The sequence below is a fragment of the Silurus meridionalis genome, chromosome 6 (genome assembly GCF_014805685.1).
Source record: "Silurus meridionalis isolate SWU-2019-XX chromosome 6, ASM1480568v1, whole genome shotgun sequence".
Classification (NCBI taxonomy): Eukaryota; Metazoa; Chordata; class Actinopteri; order Siluriformes; family Siluridae; genus Silurus; species Silurus meridionalis.
The window spans coordinates 29360379-29380529 of record NC_060889.1 but is presented as its reverse complement, the minus strand read 5'-3'; the positions used below and the strand labels follow the sequence as shown (position 1 = coordinate 29380529).

Genomic DNA, 20151 nt, shown 5'->3' with positions numbered 1-20151 from the left:
ACTAACACTCACAAACGTAAACGTCTGGAGTTTGCTAAGCGGTACTGGGACTTCAACTGGGATCGTGTGCTTTGGTCAGATGAGACTAAGATTGAGCTTTTGGCAACAAACACTCTAAGTGGGTCTGGCGTAAAACAAAAGATGAGTATGCCGAAAAGCACCTCATGCCCACCGTGAAGTATGGTGGAGGATCTGTGATGCTGTGGGCCTGTTTCTCTTCCAAAGGCCCTGGGAACCTTGTTAGGGTGCATGGCATTATGAACGCTTTGAAGTACCAGGATATTTTAAATAAAACCTGATGGCCTCTGCCAGAAAGCTGAAGATGGGTCGTCATTGGGTCTTTCAGCAGGATAATGATCCAAAACATGTGGCAAAATCTACACAAAAGTGGTTCAGCAGTCACAAACTCAAGGTCCTCCCATGGCCATCTCAGTCCCCAGACCTCAACCCAATCGAAAACCTGTGGGCGAGCTAAAGAAGAGTGCATAAGAGGACCCAGGACACTGGATGATCTAGAAAGATTGTGCAAAGAAGAATGGTCAAAAATCCCTCTCTCTGTGTTCTCCAATCTTGTGAAATGTTATAGGAGGAGATTAAGTGCTGTCTTGTTGGCAAAAGGAGGATGTACAAAGTATTAACATCAGGGGTGCCAATAATTGTGGCACACATGATTTCAAGTTTTTTTTTCTTTTTCTAAATGTGTGATTTTTTTACCACCAAAGTAATGTACTTAAATAAAAGGTTGGATTTTTCTCTTTTTTTGCATTTGGGTTCTATGTTGTTTTAAAAAAAAGGAGAATTTTTAGAAGTCCACGACCACATCTTAAACAGGGGTGCCAATAATTGTGGAGGGCACTGTACACCCCCACACAGCTGATCATATTTACACCCCGCACAGCTGATCATATTTATACCCCCACACAGCTGATCACATTTACAGCCCGCACCAACAACAAACCATGGATAAACCCTGATATAAAGACTCTCCTTAAAGAGAAGAAGAGGGTGTTTAAATCAGGAAACAAGGAAGAGCTGAAAACTGTCCAGAGAGAACTGAGGAAGAAGATCAGGGAAGGAAAAGCATGCTACAGGAGGAAGATGGAGGATCAGCTGCAGCAGAACAATGTCAGCGGTGTATGGAAGGGGCTCAAAACCATCACTGGTCACAAGGAGCCAAGCTCTCAGGCTGTGGGTGACCAGAAGTGGGTGAATGATCTCAATCTATTCTTTAACAGATTTGATCAGCTACCCTCTCCTGCCCCCATCCAGTCCCCCCTGCTGCAATCCCCCCTCTCTGCTTCCACAGCAAGCAGCTCCAGCCCCACCTCTCTCTGCACTGCTATCAGCTCACAGACAATACACAACACACCTAACTTCCCACCCCTGCCGATTCCTCCAGTCAACACTCCAGCCAATACACACTGCCCCTTACAGAAGCCCAGGTGAGAATGGAGCTCAGGAAGATCAAAGCGAGGAAGGCTGCAGGCCCAGGCGGCATCAGCTCCAGGCTACTTAAGACCTGTGCTGACCAGCTGTGCGGCATACTGCTGTACATGTTTGACCTGAGCCTGAAGCTGGGAAAGGTGCCACAGATATGGAAAACATCCTGCGTGGTGCCTGTACCAAAGACGCCGCGCCCAAAAGACTTGAGACTATCGACCAGTAGCGCTGACCTCGCATCTGATGAAGACATTGGAGGCTAGTGCTCACTCATCTCCGACCTCTGGTGAGCCCATCAATGGATCCAGTTCAGTTTGCCTACCAACCTGGCATTGGAGTGGAAGACGCAGTCATCTTCCTCCTAAATCGGGCTATTTCACACCTGGAAAGGCTGGGAGCACTGTGAGAGTCATGTTTTTGACTTCTCTAGTGCTTTCAACACCATCACTTTGAGCTGTGATCTGCAGGAGACTGGATGGGAGTTTTTCTGGTACAGAAATTCACAGCTTGAGAGGAATGAACCCAGATATACCAACACACTCAGTGTGAAAGTTGATATTGCAGGAGAAACAGTATATCAGTGTCGTGCAAGCAAGAAAATCTACAACAAACATAACAACTACGACTACGTCTACACAAGACTCAGTTATTCTGTCACCATTAAAGCAAAAGGTATTTCATGATATTCCTTTTGTTTTTCAACAGGTTTAGGAGACATATTTACAAATCTCAAAATAAGTTTATATTTGTTAGTTTGTCGTTTGTGGCTTTATCTGTAAGAAGGTGTAACAGTGCGAGGTGTGGTTTTACCCCACAGTAAAACCCAAACCAGTGGCATCTATAAATCCTGATAAACAGGTGTTCAGTGGAGACACTGTCACTCTGAGATGTGAGATAGCTGGTATAAAGATGCTTCACTCAGTCCTGTCAGTAGTGTACAGATGTACACAATCAGTAGTGTTGAAGTGACACACACAGGTAAATACACCTGTAAAGGAAGAGAGAGTGGAGGCTCACGTTCCTCACACCTCAGTGATGCTGTTACATTGACTGTATCAGGTGTGTCAGTAAATTTTTTTGAGATATTATACAAATTAGCAATTAGACATTGATGTATTGTCTCTTACTGTGTAATACACGATACATTAGGCGCCGCCCAAGTGGCAGCCTGTTGCAGCAGCTCCCGTAAAGTTTGTGCTTTTTTTATTTATTTTATAGTGTTCCGGCACTTTGTGTTTTTTCTTTTTAAGTGTATGCGCGTAATTTTGGAAACTGCACAATGGACATAAACAAAGCCACCGAGTTTGCTCTACTTTTCCTGCTTCTTTGGACTTTGTTCACAGTCGCGTCTGGAAACTCTGTTCATAGCCACGGTCCTATTGTTTACACCAGTGATCAGCTGTTAGCATTCCGCAACATGCCGATGCTACTAGGAGAAAAACCGGATATTCCCCGCGAGCTAAGAAGGAGAAGACGGGGGAACCGTGCTGGAGCTGTGTGTCGGAATAAAAGGAGACGTTACAGACCAACTCTCCCGTCCTTCGTTATGGGAAATGTAAGATATTTACCCAACAAGATGGACGAGCTAGCGGCTCTTACCCGGCATCAGAGGGAATTCCGGGAGTGTAGCATCATGCTGTTCACGGAGTCATGGCTAACCAAGCTAACACGGACACGACCGTGGCTCTGGATGGATTTGATTTACTGCGCGCAGACAGAACGATGGAGAGCGGTAAGAGAAAGGGAGGAGGACTGGCAGTGTTTGTGAATAATAGATGGTGTAAATCTGGACACATCACTATTAAAGAACAGATCTGCTGTAAGGACATTGAGCTGTTAGCCGCTAGCATGAGGCCGTACTATCTGCCGAGGGAATTCTCGCATGTTATCGCGATAGCTGCGTATATTCCCCCCTCTGCTGACGGTGAATCGGCATGCGAAGTCCTGCATTCTGTTGTTAACAGACTGTTAACACAGAGCCCAAATGCCCTTCTCATTATCTCTGGAGATTTTAATCATGCCCCTCCATCCTCCACTCTGCCCACATTCACCCAGTATGTTTCATGCCACACCAGAGACAATAAAACACTGGACTTATTTTATGCAAACTCAAAGGAGGCCTATGCTTCATCACCTCCCCCTTGGGAAGATCGGATCACAACCTGGTTCATCTCCTACCTGTGTACAAACCCCTTGTATGCAGGCAACCAGCTACCTCCGCACAGTGACGACATGGTCTGATGAGACCGATGAGGCTCTGAAAGACTGTTTTGAAACAACTATGTGGGAGGAATTGTGCAGTCCACATGGGGAGGATATTGACAGTCTAACAGATTGTATTACGGACTACATTAACTTCTGTGTGGAGAATACTGTACCCACCAGGACTGTACGGTGTTTTCCCAACAACAAACCATGGATAAACCCTGATATAAAGACTCTCCTTAAAGAGAAGAAGAGGGTTTTTAAATCAGGAAACAAGGAAGAGCTGAAAACTGTCCAGAGAGAACTGAGGAAGAAGATCAGGGAAGGAAAAGCATGCTACAGGAGGAAGATGGAGGATCAGCTGCAGCAGAACAATGTCAGCGGTGTATGGAAGGGGCTCAAAACCATCACTGGTCACAAGGAGCCAAGCTCTCAGGCTGTGGGTGACCAGAAGTGGGTGAATGATCTCAATCTATTCTTTAACAGATTTGATCAGCTACCCTCTCCTGCCCCCATCCAGTCCCACCTGCTGCAATCCCCCCTCTCTGCTTCCACAGCAAGCAGCTCCAGCCCCACCTCTCTCTGCACTGCTATCAGCTCACAGACAATACACAACACACCTAACTTCCCACCCCTGCCGATTCCCTCCAGTCAACACTCCAGCCAATACACACTGCCCCTTACAGAAGCCCAGGTGAGAATGGAGCTCAGGAAGATCAAAGCGAGGAAGGCTGCAGGCCCAGACGGCATCAGCTCCAGGCTACTTAAGACCTGTGCTGACCAGCTGTGCGGCATACTGCTGTACATGTTTGACCTGAGCCTGAAGCTGGGAAAGGTGCCACAGATATGGAAAACATCCTGCGTGGTGCCTGTACCAAAGACGCCGCGCCCAAAAGACTTCGGAGACTATCGACCAGTAGCGCTGACCTCGCATCTGATGAAGACATTGGAGAGGCTAGTGCTCACTCATCTCCGACCTCTGGTGAGCCCATCAATGGATCCAGTTCAGTTTGCCTACCAACCTGGCATTGGAGTGGAAGACGCAGTCATCTTCCTCCTAAATCGGGCTATTTCACACCTGGAAAAGGCTGGGAGCACTGTGAGAGTCATGTTTTTTGACTTCTCTAGTGCTTTCAACACCATCCAACCTGCGCTCCTGAGGGATAAGATGGTGTACATGGGAGTAGACCATCATCTGTCTGCCTGGACACTGGACTATCTCACAGGCCGACCACAGTATGTGAGGACTCGTGACTGTGAGTCTGACATGATTGTCTGCAATACTGGAGCCCAGGGAACGGTTCTGCCCGTTTCTCTTCACCATCTACACTGCAGACTTCATGTTCAGCTCAGAAACCTGTCACTTACAGAAGTTCTCTGATGACTCTGCCATCGTCGGTCTGATCACGAATGATGATGACAGAGAGTACAGAAGACTTATAAAGAACTTTGTGGACTGGTGCCAACGGAGCTGCCTCCAGATAAATGCGGGGAAAACGAAAGAACTGGTGGTGGATTTCCGTAGGAACAAACAAATTCTATCACCAGTGAACATTCAGGAAAGGACATTGTGAGAGTGGACTCTTACAAATACCTGGGTGTTCACCTAAACAACAAACTGGACTGGACAGACAACACTGAGGCAATCTACAAGAAAGGGCAGAGCAGACTCTTTCTGCTGAGGAGACTAAGGTCTTTTGGAGTACAGGGAGAGCTACTGAAGACCTTTTTTGACTCTGTGGTGGCCTCAGCCATATTCTATGGAGTGGTCTGCTGGGGCAGCAGCATATCTACTGCAGACAGGAAGAGACTAGACAAGCTGATCAGGAAGGCCAGCTCTGTCCTGGGGATTCCCCTGGACACTGTACAGGAGGTGGGAGAAAGGAGGATGGTAACAAAACTATCATCATTGCTGGAGAAAGCCTCCCACCCCCTGTATGAAACCGTTACATCGCTGAGCAGCTCTTTTAGTAACAGACTAATACATCCCAAGTGTCTGAAGGAGCGATACAGAAGGTCTTTTCTCCCTGCTGCTATTAGACTATACAACCAAAGCTGTTCCCAGTAAAACCAGTCACCAACATACAACACTGCTATTACTTTTTAAGATGTGCAATAACTTTATCTGTGTGAAATATTATTAAACAAATCAGGTACAATATTATGTGCAATATTACGTGCAATTTACGTGCAATACTACCTCAAAACGACTTAAAAAGCGTACTTTTGTTTTTTTTCTCCTATTCGTATTATTACATTGTACTGTATATATACTGGTATTGTAGTATATGTATATTATTTTTAGATATTTGCATTTATTTTTATTTCTTTGTTATTATTATTATTGTTATTATTATTTATTTTTATTTCTGTTTTTTATTTTTTTGTATATTCTTCTTTTTTATATATATTTGCATCTATTTTTATTTCTTTGTCTTGCTGCTGTAACATAGAAATTTCCCCACTGTGGGACGAATAAAGGTTTATCTTATCTTATCTTATCTTATATGAGATGGTTTTGAAAAGGTTCTAAATTCACACGCCACATTTCACACATTTTACCAAATGTCCTTTGGAACTTGTTATTGAGGGTGTGGCCCCTGGGGATGAATTGTCAATTCACAATGCTGCAACAGTAAAAAAAAATTATGAACATGGTTTTTGCTGAGATGTTCGGCTCTTCCACTGTGAAGACTGTTGACCCCTGTTTTAACATTAAAACATATTTAACTACTCTCATACTCTGATAGAAAAACATATAACAAATCAATTAAAAAAAGAGCAGATTTTAATGTTAATGTAAATATCAAACACATCTGTCCATTTCACTTATTACCTTAAAAGCATGTAACAACATAAGTCTTCACAAGGACAGATTTTTCTATTCAGGCTCTGCTTTTTAACTGCTGAACAAAAAAAGAGGAGCAAATTAAAATCTATTAACAAGAACATAATTTCATTTAATCAGAAGATTAGTCATATTATTTTTTTGTTTTGTTTTGTTATAAAAACCATAAACATACATAATTTAAAACAAAACAATAACCATTACATAATAACTATTTGCTTATTTTGAGATATGCATGTTTTGCGTCTTTTCTTGGATTCCTGACTGAATTAAGCCCTTATTTATTAGTTAAACGTTATATAATGTGGACTCTGAAAATGTATGGCTTAAGATTGGATACAGATCACACACTATACAATCTCACCTTGTACATTGCTTCAATAAAACTGAATTCAAAATTACTGTCCAAATAAGTCCTTGTTTTGATTTTAGCGCATTTATTTTTATTTCTTTGTCTTGCTGCTGTAACATAGAAATTTCCCCACTGTGGGACGAATAAAGGTTTATCTTATCTTATATGAGATGGTTTTGAAAAGGTTCTAAATTCACACGCCACATTTCACACATTTTACCAAATGTCCTTTGGAACTTGTTATTGAGGTGTGGCCCTGGGGATGAATTGTCAATTCACAATGCTGCAACAGTAAAAAAAAATTATGAACATGGTTTTTGCTGAGATGTTCGGCTCTTCCACTGTGAAGACTGTTGACCCCTGTTTTAACATTAAAACATATTTAACTACTCTCATACTCTGATAGAAAAACATATAACAAATCAATTAAAAAAAGAGCAGATTTTAATGTTAATGTAAATATCAAACACATCTGTCCATTTCACTTATTACCTTAAAAGCATGTAACAACATAAGTCTTCACAAGGACAGATTTTTCTATTCAGGCTCTGCTTTTTAACTGCTGAACAAAAAAAGAGGAGCAAATTAAAATCTATTAACAAGAACATAATTTCATTTAATCAGAAGATTAGTCATATTATTTTTTTGTTTTGTTTTGTTATAAAAACCATAAACATACATAATTTAAAACAAAACAATAACCATTACATAATAACTATTTGCTTATTTTGAGATATGCATGTTTTGCGTCTTTTCTTGGATTCCTGACTGAATTAAGCCCTTATTTATTAGTTAAACGTTATATAATGTGGACTCTGAAAATGTATGGCTTAAGATTGGATACAGATCACACACTATACAATCTCACCTTGTACATTGCTTCAATAAAACTGAATTCAAAATTACTGTCCAAATAAGTCCTTGTTTTGATTTTAGCGCATTTATTTTTATAAATATTTATGCCATATTATCTCTTTGTTGCTTCATTTTAGAGCTACGTCTGTAATACGCTGCAAAACGTCTCCACATTAATATTTTTTGTATGAATTATTTTAGAAATATTCAGAATTCATTTATATATTGTGCTGTTATAAATCATATAATCATATTCATTAATTGGAAAAAAAAAGTGCACTAGGCGACCTCTAGAAATTATTTAGCGACCCCTAGTGGTCAAAAATCAAGCATTTGTAGCAAATAAACTTTCTTTCGGCTTCTCCCGTTAGGGTCGCCACAGCGGATCATCCGCACGTTTTGATTTGGCACATGTTTTTACGCTGGATGCCCTTCCTAACGCAAACCTCCCCAATTTATCCGGGTTTGGGACCGGCACTGAGAGTGGCTGGGGATGGTTCCCTGACCGGGAATCGAACCCGGGTCACAGCGGTGAGAGCGCTGCATCTTAACCACTAGACCACATGTAAACATAGTATCACTAATGTGAAAATCAGCTCTGACACCTTCATCATTTCATTCTAACAGCTAAACCCAAATTGACTGTGAGAGTGAATCCTCAGAGCTCCAGCTACACTGGAGACACCGTCACTCTGAGCTGTGAGCTGCAGGAGACTGGATGGGAGTTTTTTTATTATTATATTAATCAGCAAATACAGCAAAAACCAGCAAACTCATTAAAAGTGACAGTCAATAATGCAGGAGAAACAGAGTACCAGTGTCGTGCACTCACAAGAATCTACTTCAAATACCATGCGTACTACAATAACTACTACAACTACACACAGCTCAGTGAACCTGTTCAGATTACAGTAAAAGGTATGTGATGATTTAAAACTTTAACAGGTTTTATGTTGTATAAAATTTAAAATAACAAATATTTCATAATCATTTCAATTCCCTGTTCCTTTATAATGTTGTTAATATTCTTGAAGAGCAGGTATTATTCATCAATAAATAAACCACCCCAAACTTAATGAACACAGTCATAATCTCTTATAAACATGTTTATGTCTGTATGGAAACAGAGAAATGCAGAAATTATTTTAATAACAAATCACATAATTTAAATTCTGGATTCTGATCAAATTCTGCACTTATATATACATATATATATATTAAAAAAAAAAAAAAACATGCAGTTGTTATGGTGAAGTTTTGTATCAGCGCTTTGTAACAAAGTTTAATAAGATTCATCTTTATAGCTTTAAAGTTTTATTTATAAAAGTGTGTGTAACTGGTAACGCGTTGAGTCAAGGGATCGTTCCCTGAACACGAGTTACAGCAGAAATCAGCCAAAACACAGACAGGTCACGTTCCACTGCTCATGCTTTATTCTACTGGCATCAGTGTTACTTGCTAATCAGAAGATATTTAAATAATCAACAGAAATAATAATCATCGGTCCTGCACACATGCAGTACTCATGAAAAATCTGGCGGCAGACTGTTCCCAGAATGCCGCTCTGCTCTTAAAGGAGCCACAACAAATAACAAAGAGTCTGCTGAGTAAAAACTTTGTATTTCCTGTGTAACAGAGAGACCACATCCAGTACTGAGTGTATCTCCACAGAACTGGCTGACTGAAGGAGACTCAGTGACTCTAAGCTGTGAGGTTACAGACTCCTCTACAGACTGGACATTCAGCTGGTACACAGTTGTTCCCTACAGAGACGGTGTAACTGCAACACAAAATACTCATGGCTTTATCATGTATGTGGAGCTTCTCTCAGACAGCAGCAGAGGATCTGGAGGCTCCTACACTCTCAGTCCTTCTGCTCTTCATCACACAGGAGTTTATGTGTGTAGAGGAGAGAGAGGAGAACCAGGCTTTCATACACTGTACAGCAATCCACAGCCTCTATGGATCTCTGGTGAGGACAATTAACTCTTTTTAAATAGCATCAGAGAAATAAATATATATGTATGAGAAGAAATATATTTATTATTGATCTGTTAATGTATATGAGGTGGTTAAATGACACAAGTACAATTTCACCTTGCGCAACAATTCTGAGCTGATGTGATCCCTGATCATGTGTATCTATTCCTATTTTTACCTTAAACACTGTTTATAATAATATCCTCTGTTTTATCTTCTGTCTAAATGTACTGATAGATTTGTTTAAAAAAGTATAAGAGAAATAAATATACACCATACAATATATAAATATACAATATATACAGGCATAATTTTGACATTATGATATTATGAGTGGTGAAGTGAAGAACACTGATGATCTCTTCATCATGGCACCTGTTAGTGGGTGGATTTATTTATAAGGCAGCAAGTGAACATTTTGTCCTCAAAGTTGATGTTAGAAGCAGGAAAAATGGGCAAGCGTAAGGATTAGAATGAGTCTGACAAATTGTGACGTCTAGACGACTGGGTCAGAGCATCTCAAAACTGCAGCTCTTGTGAGATGTTCCTGGTCTGCAGTGGTCAGTATCTATCAAAAGTGCTCCAAGGAAGGAACAGTGGTGAACCGGCGACAGGGTCGTGGGCGGTTGAGGCTCATCGATGCACGTGAGGAGTGAAGGCTGGTCCGTGTGGTCCGATCCAACAAACGAGCTCCTGTATCTCGAAACTGCTGAAAAAGTTCATGCTGTTAATGATCGATGGGTCAAGACTGTTTTAGCAGCAAAAGAAGAACCAACACAATAATGTGGTGGTCATAATGTTATGCTGATCAGTGTTTATTCTTTTTCTTTCACAGATTTGATTTTGTTCTTTATATTTAACATTTGGTGTTTTGCAGCTTTTATGATGATGATTATTCCATTTTAAACATGTGTGTGTGTTTTGTCTCATGTTGTGGACTGTGATTTTGATGATCAAAAAATAGACATCATTCTGAACACACACACACACACACACACACACACACACACACACACACACACACACGTATCCTCATTGCATTACAATTTGTATATATATATTTTGTGTTTCTTCTGTGTTTAAGGTGAATCTCCTCCAGTGTCTCTGATCATCAGTCCCAGCAGAACTCAACACTTTACTCGTGACTCTCTCTCACTGAGCTGTGAGGACCAGAGTAACTCTACTGGATGGACAGTGAGACGATACACAGACAGTGAAGGAGTGTTAGATTGTTCACAGTGGGGATCAGTTACAGGATCTACATGTAACATCAGCTTCCTCTCCACATCCTACACTGGAGTTTACTGGTGTGAGTCTGAATCTGGAGAAAACAGTAATCCTGTTAACATCACAGTTCATGGTGAGTCTTCATGTATTGTGTTTACTGTTGAAAAGAATGAGAAATGTTTCATTACAGAATATTCAGAACATCAGTATTTTACAATTCAACAAACTGTTCAAGAAGATTTTTTTTTCTTTACATTAATCAGTAAATATTATTGTGTAATTCTTTTCCAAACTGACTACAAGTTCACTTACATACTCACACTGATAATGATAATAAAATTAATCAATTACTGATAATCAATTAGGGACATCAGAGAACATTTGATTTCTCTCTGTTTATGGTGATTACTGCCACTAATTTATTTATGTTTAATGTTATAATATTTAAATTGTGTCTGTAATGTAGAGTGCAAGGTGGAAACCTGTTTGATATCAATGAGCTTCATCATTAAAAATAGTGCAGTGTGTTTCACCTTCACTCATAAGTAAAGATGTAGATGATGGAGTGGAGAGGAAGAGCATAGAGCTCAGTGCTGTCATCTGTGACTGTTTCTCTGCACACACTCTTCACTCCTTCATTCTTGCATGTTCACTGATACTGCTCTACACACTCAGTAGTGTCGCCTCACACACTCTATTAAACATTAGATTTAAACAGCATCATGTGTTTTGTTAAGTTACATGTATTGTAGAAGATGCTGCAGCTTCTCCTCTTGATATTTTCACACAACACAGTTTACAGTCTGCTTTATTTTCATCATTAATTATGAAATATTTCCAGATCACTTACATTTCCTGTCATCTGTTCATTAGTACAACATCCACTAGTCTGAAAAAGCACATCAGATGTTAGTATTAGTTTAGTGTGACACTGAGCTTCTTCACTAAAGTAGATATCTGTACAGAGCAAAAAGCACCATCAGGGACTTCTCCAATCCTAGTCACAAATTGTCCTAATAACTTTATTAGAAGATGTTCATGTTCAATTAGATACAGATTGAATACTGATAAAATTGGCTTATGATGCACATGTGATTTTCTCTGTTCTAGATGGTGATGTGATCCTGGAGAGTTCTGTTCATCCTGTGACTGAGGGACATCCTCTGACTCTACACTGTTTATATCGTAACACAAATCCCTCAAACCTTCGAGCTGATTTCTATAAAGATGGATCAGTCGTCCAGAACCAGACTACAGGAGAGATGATCATCTCAAAGTCAGATGAAGGTTTCTACCACTGTAAACACCCAGAGAGAGGAGAGTCACCGAGAAGCTGGATCTCAGTCAGACGTGAGAAATGTAATCTATATTTATCCAATCAGTATTTATTTATAATGCAGTTTATATGTGCAGTGTTTAAGAGATTTTACACTCTGTTTTTTCCGTCTTAGATTCTTCACCCAGTGGTGGATCAGTAGGAGTGACTGTTGGACTGATTTTGGTCTTTTTGTTCATTGTTTTGGTGATTCTGCTGTGGTTCTACAAAATGAAGAAAGGTAATAAGTTGTAAAATATGATTTTACTGTAGTATATGCAGTTTTATCTTTGTTATTAGAATTATCCACAATTTATACTTGTTCCTGTTTCTACTGTTTATTTAATCTTTTGTTGTATTTCTGTGTAATGTAAAGTGTTATTATTTACTGTACATCCTCTTCAGATCTATAATCTCTCTCTCTCTCTCTCTCTCTCTCTCTCTCTCTCTCTCTCTCTCTCTCTCTCTTTATAGAAAAACAGCAGAAATCCAATCAGAAATCTCAGTCAGGACACAAACCACTTCAGACTGGTCAGATTCTGTCTCAGTAACTGATTATTTCTGCATCTGTTCATTAAAATACTTACTGTTACTGTAATTTAGCTTCATGAACATTTCAGATATTATATTTAGAGATTTTGCTCTGATTTCTGTAGGAAATGAACACCTTTATGCCGCTGTGGATCAGGCAGATACGAGTGGAACAGGTAGCTTTATTTCATTTCAGACTTTTTCTCCTGCATTAAGTATTGATTTACTCTTTACAGTGTAGTAGTAAAGTAAAGCAGTATCTTGTAGTGATTAACACACTGCACTGTGTTCAGATGAAGCTGCAGCTGGAAGCAGTGACACTTACGCACAGGTCATGAAGAAAAAGAAGGCAAAGAAGAACAATGGTAGTGTTTTTATGACAATTTTCATGTAAGAAAGTAATCACATTCAGTCATGTATTATACTGCTGAAGATCATTGAGATGGTTTTGTTCTCTGCTACTGCAGGTGCTGATGCTGAACTCGGCATGAATGATGTGACTTACGCTGAGATTCAAATAAAACCCATGAAAAAAGAGAAGAAAGCACAAGGTAAAGATAAATAAAGAACATTTGTTCTGTATTATTGATCACCTGCACACTGTTATTGTTTTATGTAATGATGTAATAAAACACTCTGTTTGGTGCTGCTACAAAGAAAAAGTCACCAACAGAATAGTGTAATGTAGAGATTTTATTTTTATATAATAGCAAGTGTTTTATTCTCTTTATAACACAGACAGTATTTGCTACGTCAAGTTTTAATTGTTTATCAAATGATAGGCCATTTTTTCTATTACCTATAGTGAAATTACACAGAGGGAAATTATACAGAGCAAGTTGTTTCCTGTTCTCACTTTCAGTATTGCAGCTATAAACAGTTATTGTTTAGGCCTCTCTTTTTCTTCTCTCTACATTAATAGGAAAATGCAGCTTCATAAAATATAAACATTTGAAAACTCCTGTTCTTGCAAGTTCATGTGAGCAAATTGTTAATATAAAACCAATAACATACAAAAATGTGGTTTAAAACACCTCCTGTCCAATCAGATTTGAGAATTCAACAGTGCTGTAGATGATCTGTAATTTTCAGTAAATTAATGATTTGTTTTTTGCTCCCGAGTAGAAAAGACCAGTGTGGGTGATGATACTGTTTACTCAGAACTGCATCAGAACATGAAGGTAAAACTCATCACATTTATAAAGCTTTAAAGACGATCCACACACCATGAAGTGAAAAACATATTTAAAGGTGCATTCTGTAGAAAAGGCAGTTACAAAGACAATAACAAAAACATTACAATAATTATTTACATATGCAGATAAACAAAAACCTACATACATGTTATTTTTGTATCTACACAACTTTTTCTCATCTCATTCTACTTGGTCAATTATGTCATAGTAAATTATAAACAAGAAAAATACTAACAAGATGAATAATCTACTGATTTGCTGCTGTAGTCTGTAATATTGATCCAAACTGTTGAATAATTTGTACCATCATTAATATCAATATCAGGAGAAATGTATTATTGTCTCATTCTGCAGTGATCCATGTGTCTGTCTACACTGATGAAGCTACAGAGATCAAACTGATAGATGGAAAACTCTGAGTTTGTGTTTGTTGTTTGTTTTTTCCTTAAAATGCTCTGCTGTTAAACCAAACTGCTTTGATCTAAACCTAATGATACCTGGTGGCTTTTTCTGGGAACTTGCTTGCATCAGCATCTCACCATTCCAGAGAGACACAACATCAGGATTTCACTGGATGTGTGTTAATACATGAAATTCATTCCCTGGAAGTTATTCTGAAGTTTTTAATGATCAACCACCCCACCAACTGGTTTCCTTGCCCTAATCACTTTAACATTCCCAGAGAGTAGAACCTGCTTAAGAGGCTCTACTGACTGGAGAAGTTCTTCACTCAGATACTTCTTGTTGTGTGGAGCCCAACACCAGGAATCCAAACAGGGAGGCTGAACAAATATAACTGGAGGAATTCCTTAACAATCTTTCTACCACATATGCAATTGTACGGTTGCTTATACAGTATCTGGACTTCCAGTTGGGTCATGGAAAGGAACAGCTGGGAACCATTTGATCCATAATAGTGGAAAGAGCTGAACTGTTCAGTACAGCAGAAATAATAAACAATGTTTGGCTGGATTCAGTTTCATAGTTATGCAAAATGTTGATGAAAGAGGTCAGAGGAGAATAGCCAGACTAGTAATATTCAATATTAGGTGGCCAGTGATTAAAAAGTAAAACTAGATTTGTCTCCCTCTAGTGGTAACTAATGTATAATTTCAATCCTAACCTTATCCACACTGTAATAGATTTCAACACAACTGATTCAAATATATTTTCAAATATACATTTCTGTAAAACATTTTTGTAGCAGTTTATATATATATATATATATATATATATATATATATATATATATATATATATATATATATATATATATATATATATATATATATATACACACACACAGGTAGTCGTCGACTTACGACCACGATCGGGACCGACAGGTCGTAACACGATTTGGTCGTAAGTTGAGTAGGCTATATGTACAATACTGTGAAATGATGCCGGAAGCCGGTGCGCGCCGCAGCCAGCGATTGTGGTCATAAAGTCGAACGGTCGTAAGTCGCATATGTAGTAAGTTGACGACTACCTGTATATAAGCTGATTTTTGTTGTATAACAGTTTTAAATATTTGATAGTGCTTCATTTATAACTAATAACATTTTTCCTAACAGCATACTAATAAAGTGAAATACAAGCTTTCAGTGTTAAACCCTGCTAGCAACACAATGCAGTACTCAAGACAGTCTACACTTTTAAGGAAGATATTTAGGTAGGTGTCTGCAGTAAGTACCATCCTTTATTTCTTCCACAGAAATGCTGTAGCAGGAAAATACCTCCATATATATACTGTTTATACTTTTTAACTATTTATTTTTTCTTTCTTTTTTTTTTACTGCAAATAGCTGTGCCACAAATTCAGCAACCAGCAGCAGCACAGTGAAAGCATTTCTATATGTTATTTATAATGTACATGTAGATGTTTTGGCTGCAGTGTAACATAGTACATATGTGATTTTTAAATTCAATTGATTTTAACCCGTCTCTGAATAGCTTTTGCAGTCTGTCAGCTTTTAGGTAAAAACACAAAAAGAGTGCGTGTGTGTGTGTGTGTGTGTGTGTGTGTGTGTGTGTGTGTGTGTGTGAGAGACTTTGAAGTCACAGGAAATGGTAAGGCGTTAACACACACCTCCACTCAGTCAGTCGTTAGAGGGACAGGATGGAGTTCAGTCCACTCACTGTGCTGTTCTGTGAGTAAATGTTCTTTCTGCCTTTATTAAAGTGTGTGTTGGAGTATAAAGTTGTTTATCTGCAGTTTAAATATCCTGAGTGATGAGTTAATTGTGTGATTAGGACATTGTGCGAACTTCAGCAAACCTGCTCAAGTGGATCAGTGGATCCATATGTGTTATGTGACAGGTTTGGTTTGAGGTGTAACTCTATGTAACTGTCAGTAAATGTTATAGTTCAACATCTGCAGTATTCAGATGATTTAAATATACTAATGAGTGTAAATGAATCTGTATTGTTGGAATCTGTACCTGATCTCCTGTGTCCTGCTGTTATCTGCTTTTCCATGAGGATTGCTCGTGATCATTTCATCGTTTATTAAAAGAAAATGACTGGATGTTTTTTGTACTTTTACTAAAGAAGAGAAATAAACAAACACTTGTCATTAGTCCTGTACACACACAGGTCAGTGTCAGTGTTAGAGGCCTGAGAGCAGAGACCAGTTCAGGATGTGGTTTGTTCTATTTTAATGCTGCTGCAGGAGGTGTAAAAGTGGACCTGCAAAAGCAACAACTAACTTTTAACTCTTTGTTAACTGTTTATATGCTGGGTACAGATAAATCCACTGACTCTCACTGAGCTCTTTTAAAGCCAGTTGGAGACAAAAAAATTCAGCTTATTATTTTTATTATTGTTGAAATCAAAATGACTATTTTTCTTCATCAATACTAGACTTTTCTGTTTATCTGTAATAATGTTCAAGTCAAGTCAAGTCTAGTTCCATAGCGCTTTTCACAACAGACATTGTCCCAAAGCAGCTTTACAGAATTTAACAGTTGAGGTGAATGATGTGTGTTTATCCCTGATGAGCAGCCACTGCAACTGTAGCAAGAAAAAACTCCCTTAGACATTATGAGGAAAAAACCTTGAGAGGAAACAGAAGGGGAACCCATCCTCATTTGGGTGATTTAAAGACTAAATTATAAATCTTGCAACAATACAGAACACTGGAGAGAGAGGACTAACATGAGCACTGGAATGTAAGATTATAATTAGTGTTCTTTCTACAGTTTTATACAGTCATTTATGGTTATAAAATTAGGAGCTACTGAGCAAATCATAAAATAGCTCAACATTTGCGATCATTACAGATCCAACACCAGCTTCTCCATGCCAGAGCCTTTAAACACTCCAGGAGGACCAGGGTCCAAACTCCACATGAAGTAGAAGCCAACTGGTGCTGGTACGTTTCTAGATGGTTCGGGATGTTTGCGGGGTCGGCATCTACTTCCTTAAAGGTCCATAATTTTTATAAGGTGGGATGCGACTGGGGCTGGAGCAACTTCAGGATGCCTAGGGATGGGTAAAGAAAGAGAATCAGTGGAAAGAAATTAGCCTAGCTGCTGTTCATGATATTAACAAGCACAAGTTGATAATGTGCATGTGATCAGATGTTCTGGAGCACAAGATTATTATATGTGACATGTGTTATGTGTAGACTTTGTTAAAAAGATACGTTTTTAATCTGCACTTAAACTGGGAAAGTGTGTCTGAGCCCAGAACACTGTCAGGAAGACTGTTCCAGAGTTTGGGAGCTAAATGTAAAAAAAAATGCTCTACCACTTTTAGTAGACTTTGGTATTCTAGGAACTACTAGAAGTGAAGAGTTTTGAGATCTCAGGTAACGTGACTGATTGTAGCATGTTAGAAGACTGGAGAGAAACATGGGAGCCAAACCATTTAGTGTTTTTAGTCGATGTTTGTAGTTGATTTGAAAACTTATCAGGTAGTCAGTAAAGGGATGAGAAGATTGGGGTTATATGATCATATTTTCTCGACCTTGTAAGAACTCTGACTGCTGCATTCTGGAAAAAACTGAAGCTTGTTTATTAATGATGCAGGACATCCACCTAGTAATGCATTATAATAGTCTATTCTGAAGGTCATGAACTCATGGATGAGCTTCTCTGCATCAGATACAGACAATATGTTCCTTAGCTTAGAAATATGTCTAAGGCGGAAGAAGTTTTTGTAACATGGTTGATAAAGTCTCCAAGAGAACCTGTAGGCGGTAGATAAGGATACTGATATAAGAGATTGATTGGAAAGGTAACTGAAACTGCATAGAATTCAAAAGAAGACATGGTTAGATGTATTACTAATCAGTATCTACCTCTCTGTTTAAAGGGAAAGTAATAACTGCAGTGTATTTGTTCCTGTTAACACCCTGAGCAGGCAAAATGGCAGTATGTGGTGTGGTTTGTTCTATTTAAATGTAATGCTGCAAATTTAGCTGTGAAGATCTGCAGGCGGTGTTAAGGTGGTCATGCAAAAGTTACCACTACCTTTTAGCTTGTTAACTTTTGCTTTTTGTGCAGCTAATGAATAAGGAAAATGAGAGAGAAGGTTGGATGATGTGTGAAGGTTTGATTGCATCAAGGATCATCTCTGAGCCCTTTTCTGTTTGCAGGTGTACAGACGAGGTCAGAGATAAGTCTCCATGGACTATGATGATTGCGGATGATATTGTGATTTGTGGTGAGAGTAGGGAGCAGGTGGAGAGAAGCCAGGAGAGGTGGAGGTACGTGCTGGAAAAAGGGGAATAAAAGTCTGTAGGTGTAAGACAGAGTACATGTATATGAATGAGAGGGAGGGCAGTGGAGTGGTGTGGTTGCAGGGAGAAGACTTGGAGGAGTTCAGGTATCTGGGGTAAACAGTGCAAAGCAATGAAGAGTGTGTTACAGAAGTGAAGAAAAGAGTGCAGGCAGGGTGGAGTGGGTGAAGATCAAGGAGTTGTTTTGGAGACAAGTTGAGGGAGGCGGGATTGAGATGGTTTGGACATGTGCAAAGGAGGGACATGGGGTATATCAGTAGGAGAATGCTGAGGATGGAGCCACCAGGAAGGAGCAAAAGAGGAAGGCCAAGGGGGGGTGTATGGATATGGTGAGGGAAGACATGCAGGTAATTGGGTTTGCAGATGTAGACGACCGGGGGGTATGGAGACTGATGATCCGCTGTGGCGACCCCTAATGGGAGACCCAGTAAAAAGAAGAAGTAGTAGACTTCCTGTCAGCTCAGTCCAGCCAGGCCATTCTCCTCTGACCTCTATAATCAACAAGGAGTTTCGTGTCTCTCTCTCTGTGTGTGTGTGTGTGTGTGTGTAAACTAAGACTGCTGTGTATAAAATGTCCAGGAGATTTCTAAAATACAAATTACTGCATTGTGTTGCTGTAAAATACTAATTACTTATGCATTGTGTTGCTGCCATATAATTGGTTAATCGGATTGATGCCTTAATTGCTGCATTATAGCATATGCAATGTGAATCTTAAAACAGGAAACAAATACATTCTCTCTGTGTGTGTATGCACCTCTCTCTCTCTCTCTCTCTCTCTCTCTCTCTCTCTCTCTCTCTCTCTCTTTGTACAAACACAAGAAGTGGTATGGCTTTAACACACACTACTGCTCTGTCACTCAGTCAGTCATTAAAGGGACAGGACAGAGTTCATTCCACTTGCTGTGATGTTCTGTGAGTAAATGTTCTCTTTGTGTCTTTATTTGAGTGAGTTGTGGTGTATAAAGTTGTTCATCTGCAGTCTGAATGTCCTGATTGAGGAGTTTATCAGCTTGATCCAGTCTGTCCATTCTCCTCTCACCTCTCTCATCAACAAACCTTTTTCTTCTGCTTGTGTAATCTATATAGACTATTGTGTGTGAAAATTCCAGCAGCTTTCTGAAGCAAGTTACTGCAGAGGTTTATGCATTGTGCTGCTGCTACGTGATTGGCTGATTGGATTGCTGTATGTTAAAGCAGGTAAAAGTGGACAGTGAGCATATAATGGACATTTATGATGATCATAGCAAAATGAAAAATTATAGCTTTCGCCATATAACTCTTAAAACAGGAACAGAAACTAAACTCTTGTGTGTGTGTGTGTGTGTGTGTGTGTGTGTGTGTGTGTGTGTGTGTGTGTGTGTGTGTGTTTAAATGGTTACACAGGAATTATTTAGGCTTTAACACACCCTACTGCTCTGTCACTCTGTCAGTCATTACATGGACAGAATGGAGTTC

At 39.2% G+C, this 20151-nt stretch overlaps 1 protein-coding gene and 1 long non-coding RNA gene across 3 annotated transcripts in view; both read left to right on the top strand.

The window, feature by feature from the left end:
* LOC124387347 (obscurin-like) overlaps nucleotides 1–20151 on the top strand; it is a 402170-nt gene that overhangs the window by 31229 nt on the left and 350790 nt on the right. Inside the window, exon 12 of the mRNA XM_046851649.1 lies at nucleotides 9337–9672. Coding sequence (XP_046707605.1) covers nucleotides 9337–9672 — 336 coding nt within the window. The remainder of the gene's footprint in view (nucleotides 1–9336; nucleotides 9673–20151) is intronic.
* Nucleotides 17239–20149, top strand: LOC124387385. 2 transcript variants are annotated; one of them, XR_006926151.1, is made up of 3 exons: nucleotides 17239–17322; nucleotides 19783–19893; nucleotides 20080–20149. It is a non-coding gene; the product is annotated as an uncharacterized LOC124387385 (long non-coding RNA). The 2 variants fall into 2 exon arrangements; XR_006926150.1 differs by lacking the exon at nucleotides 17239–17322 and adding an exon at nucleotides 19121–19608.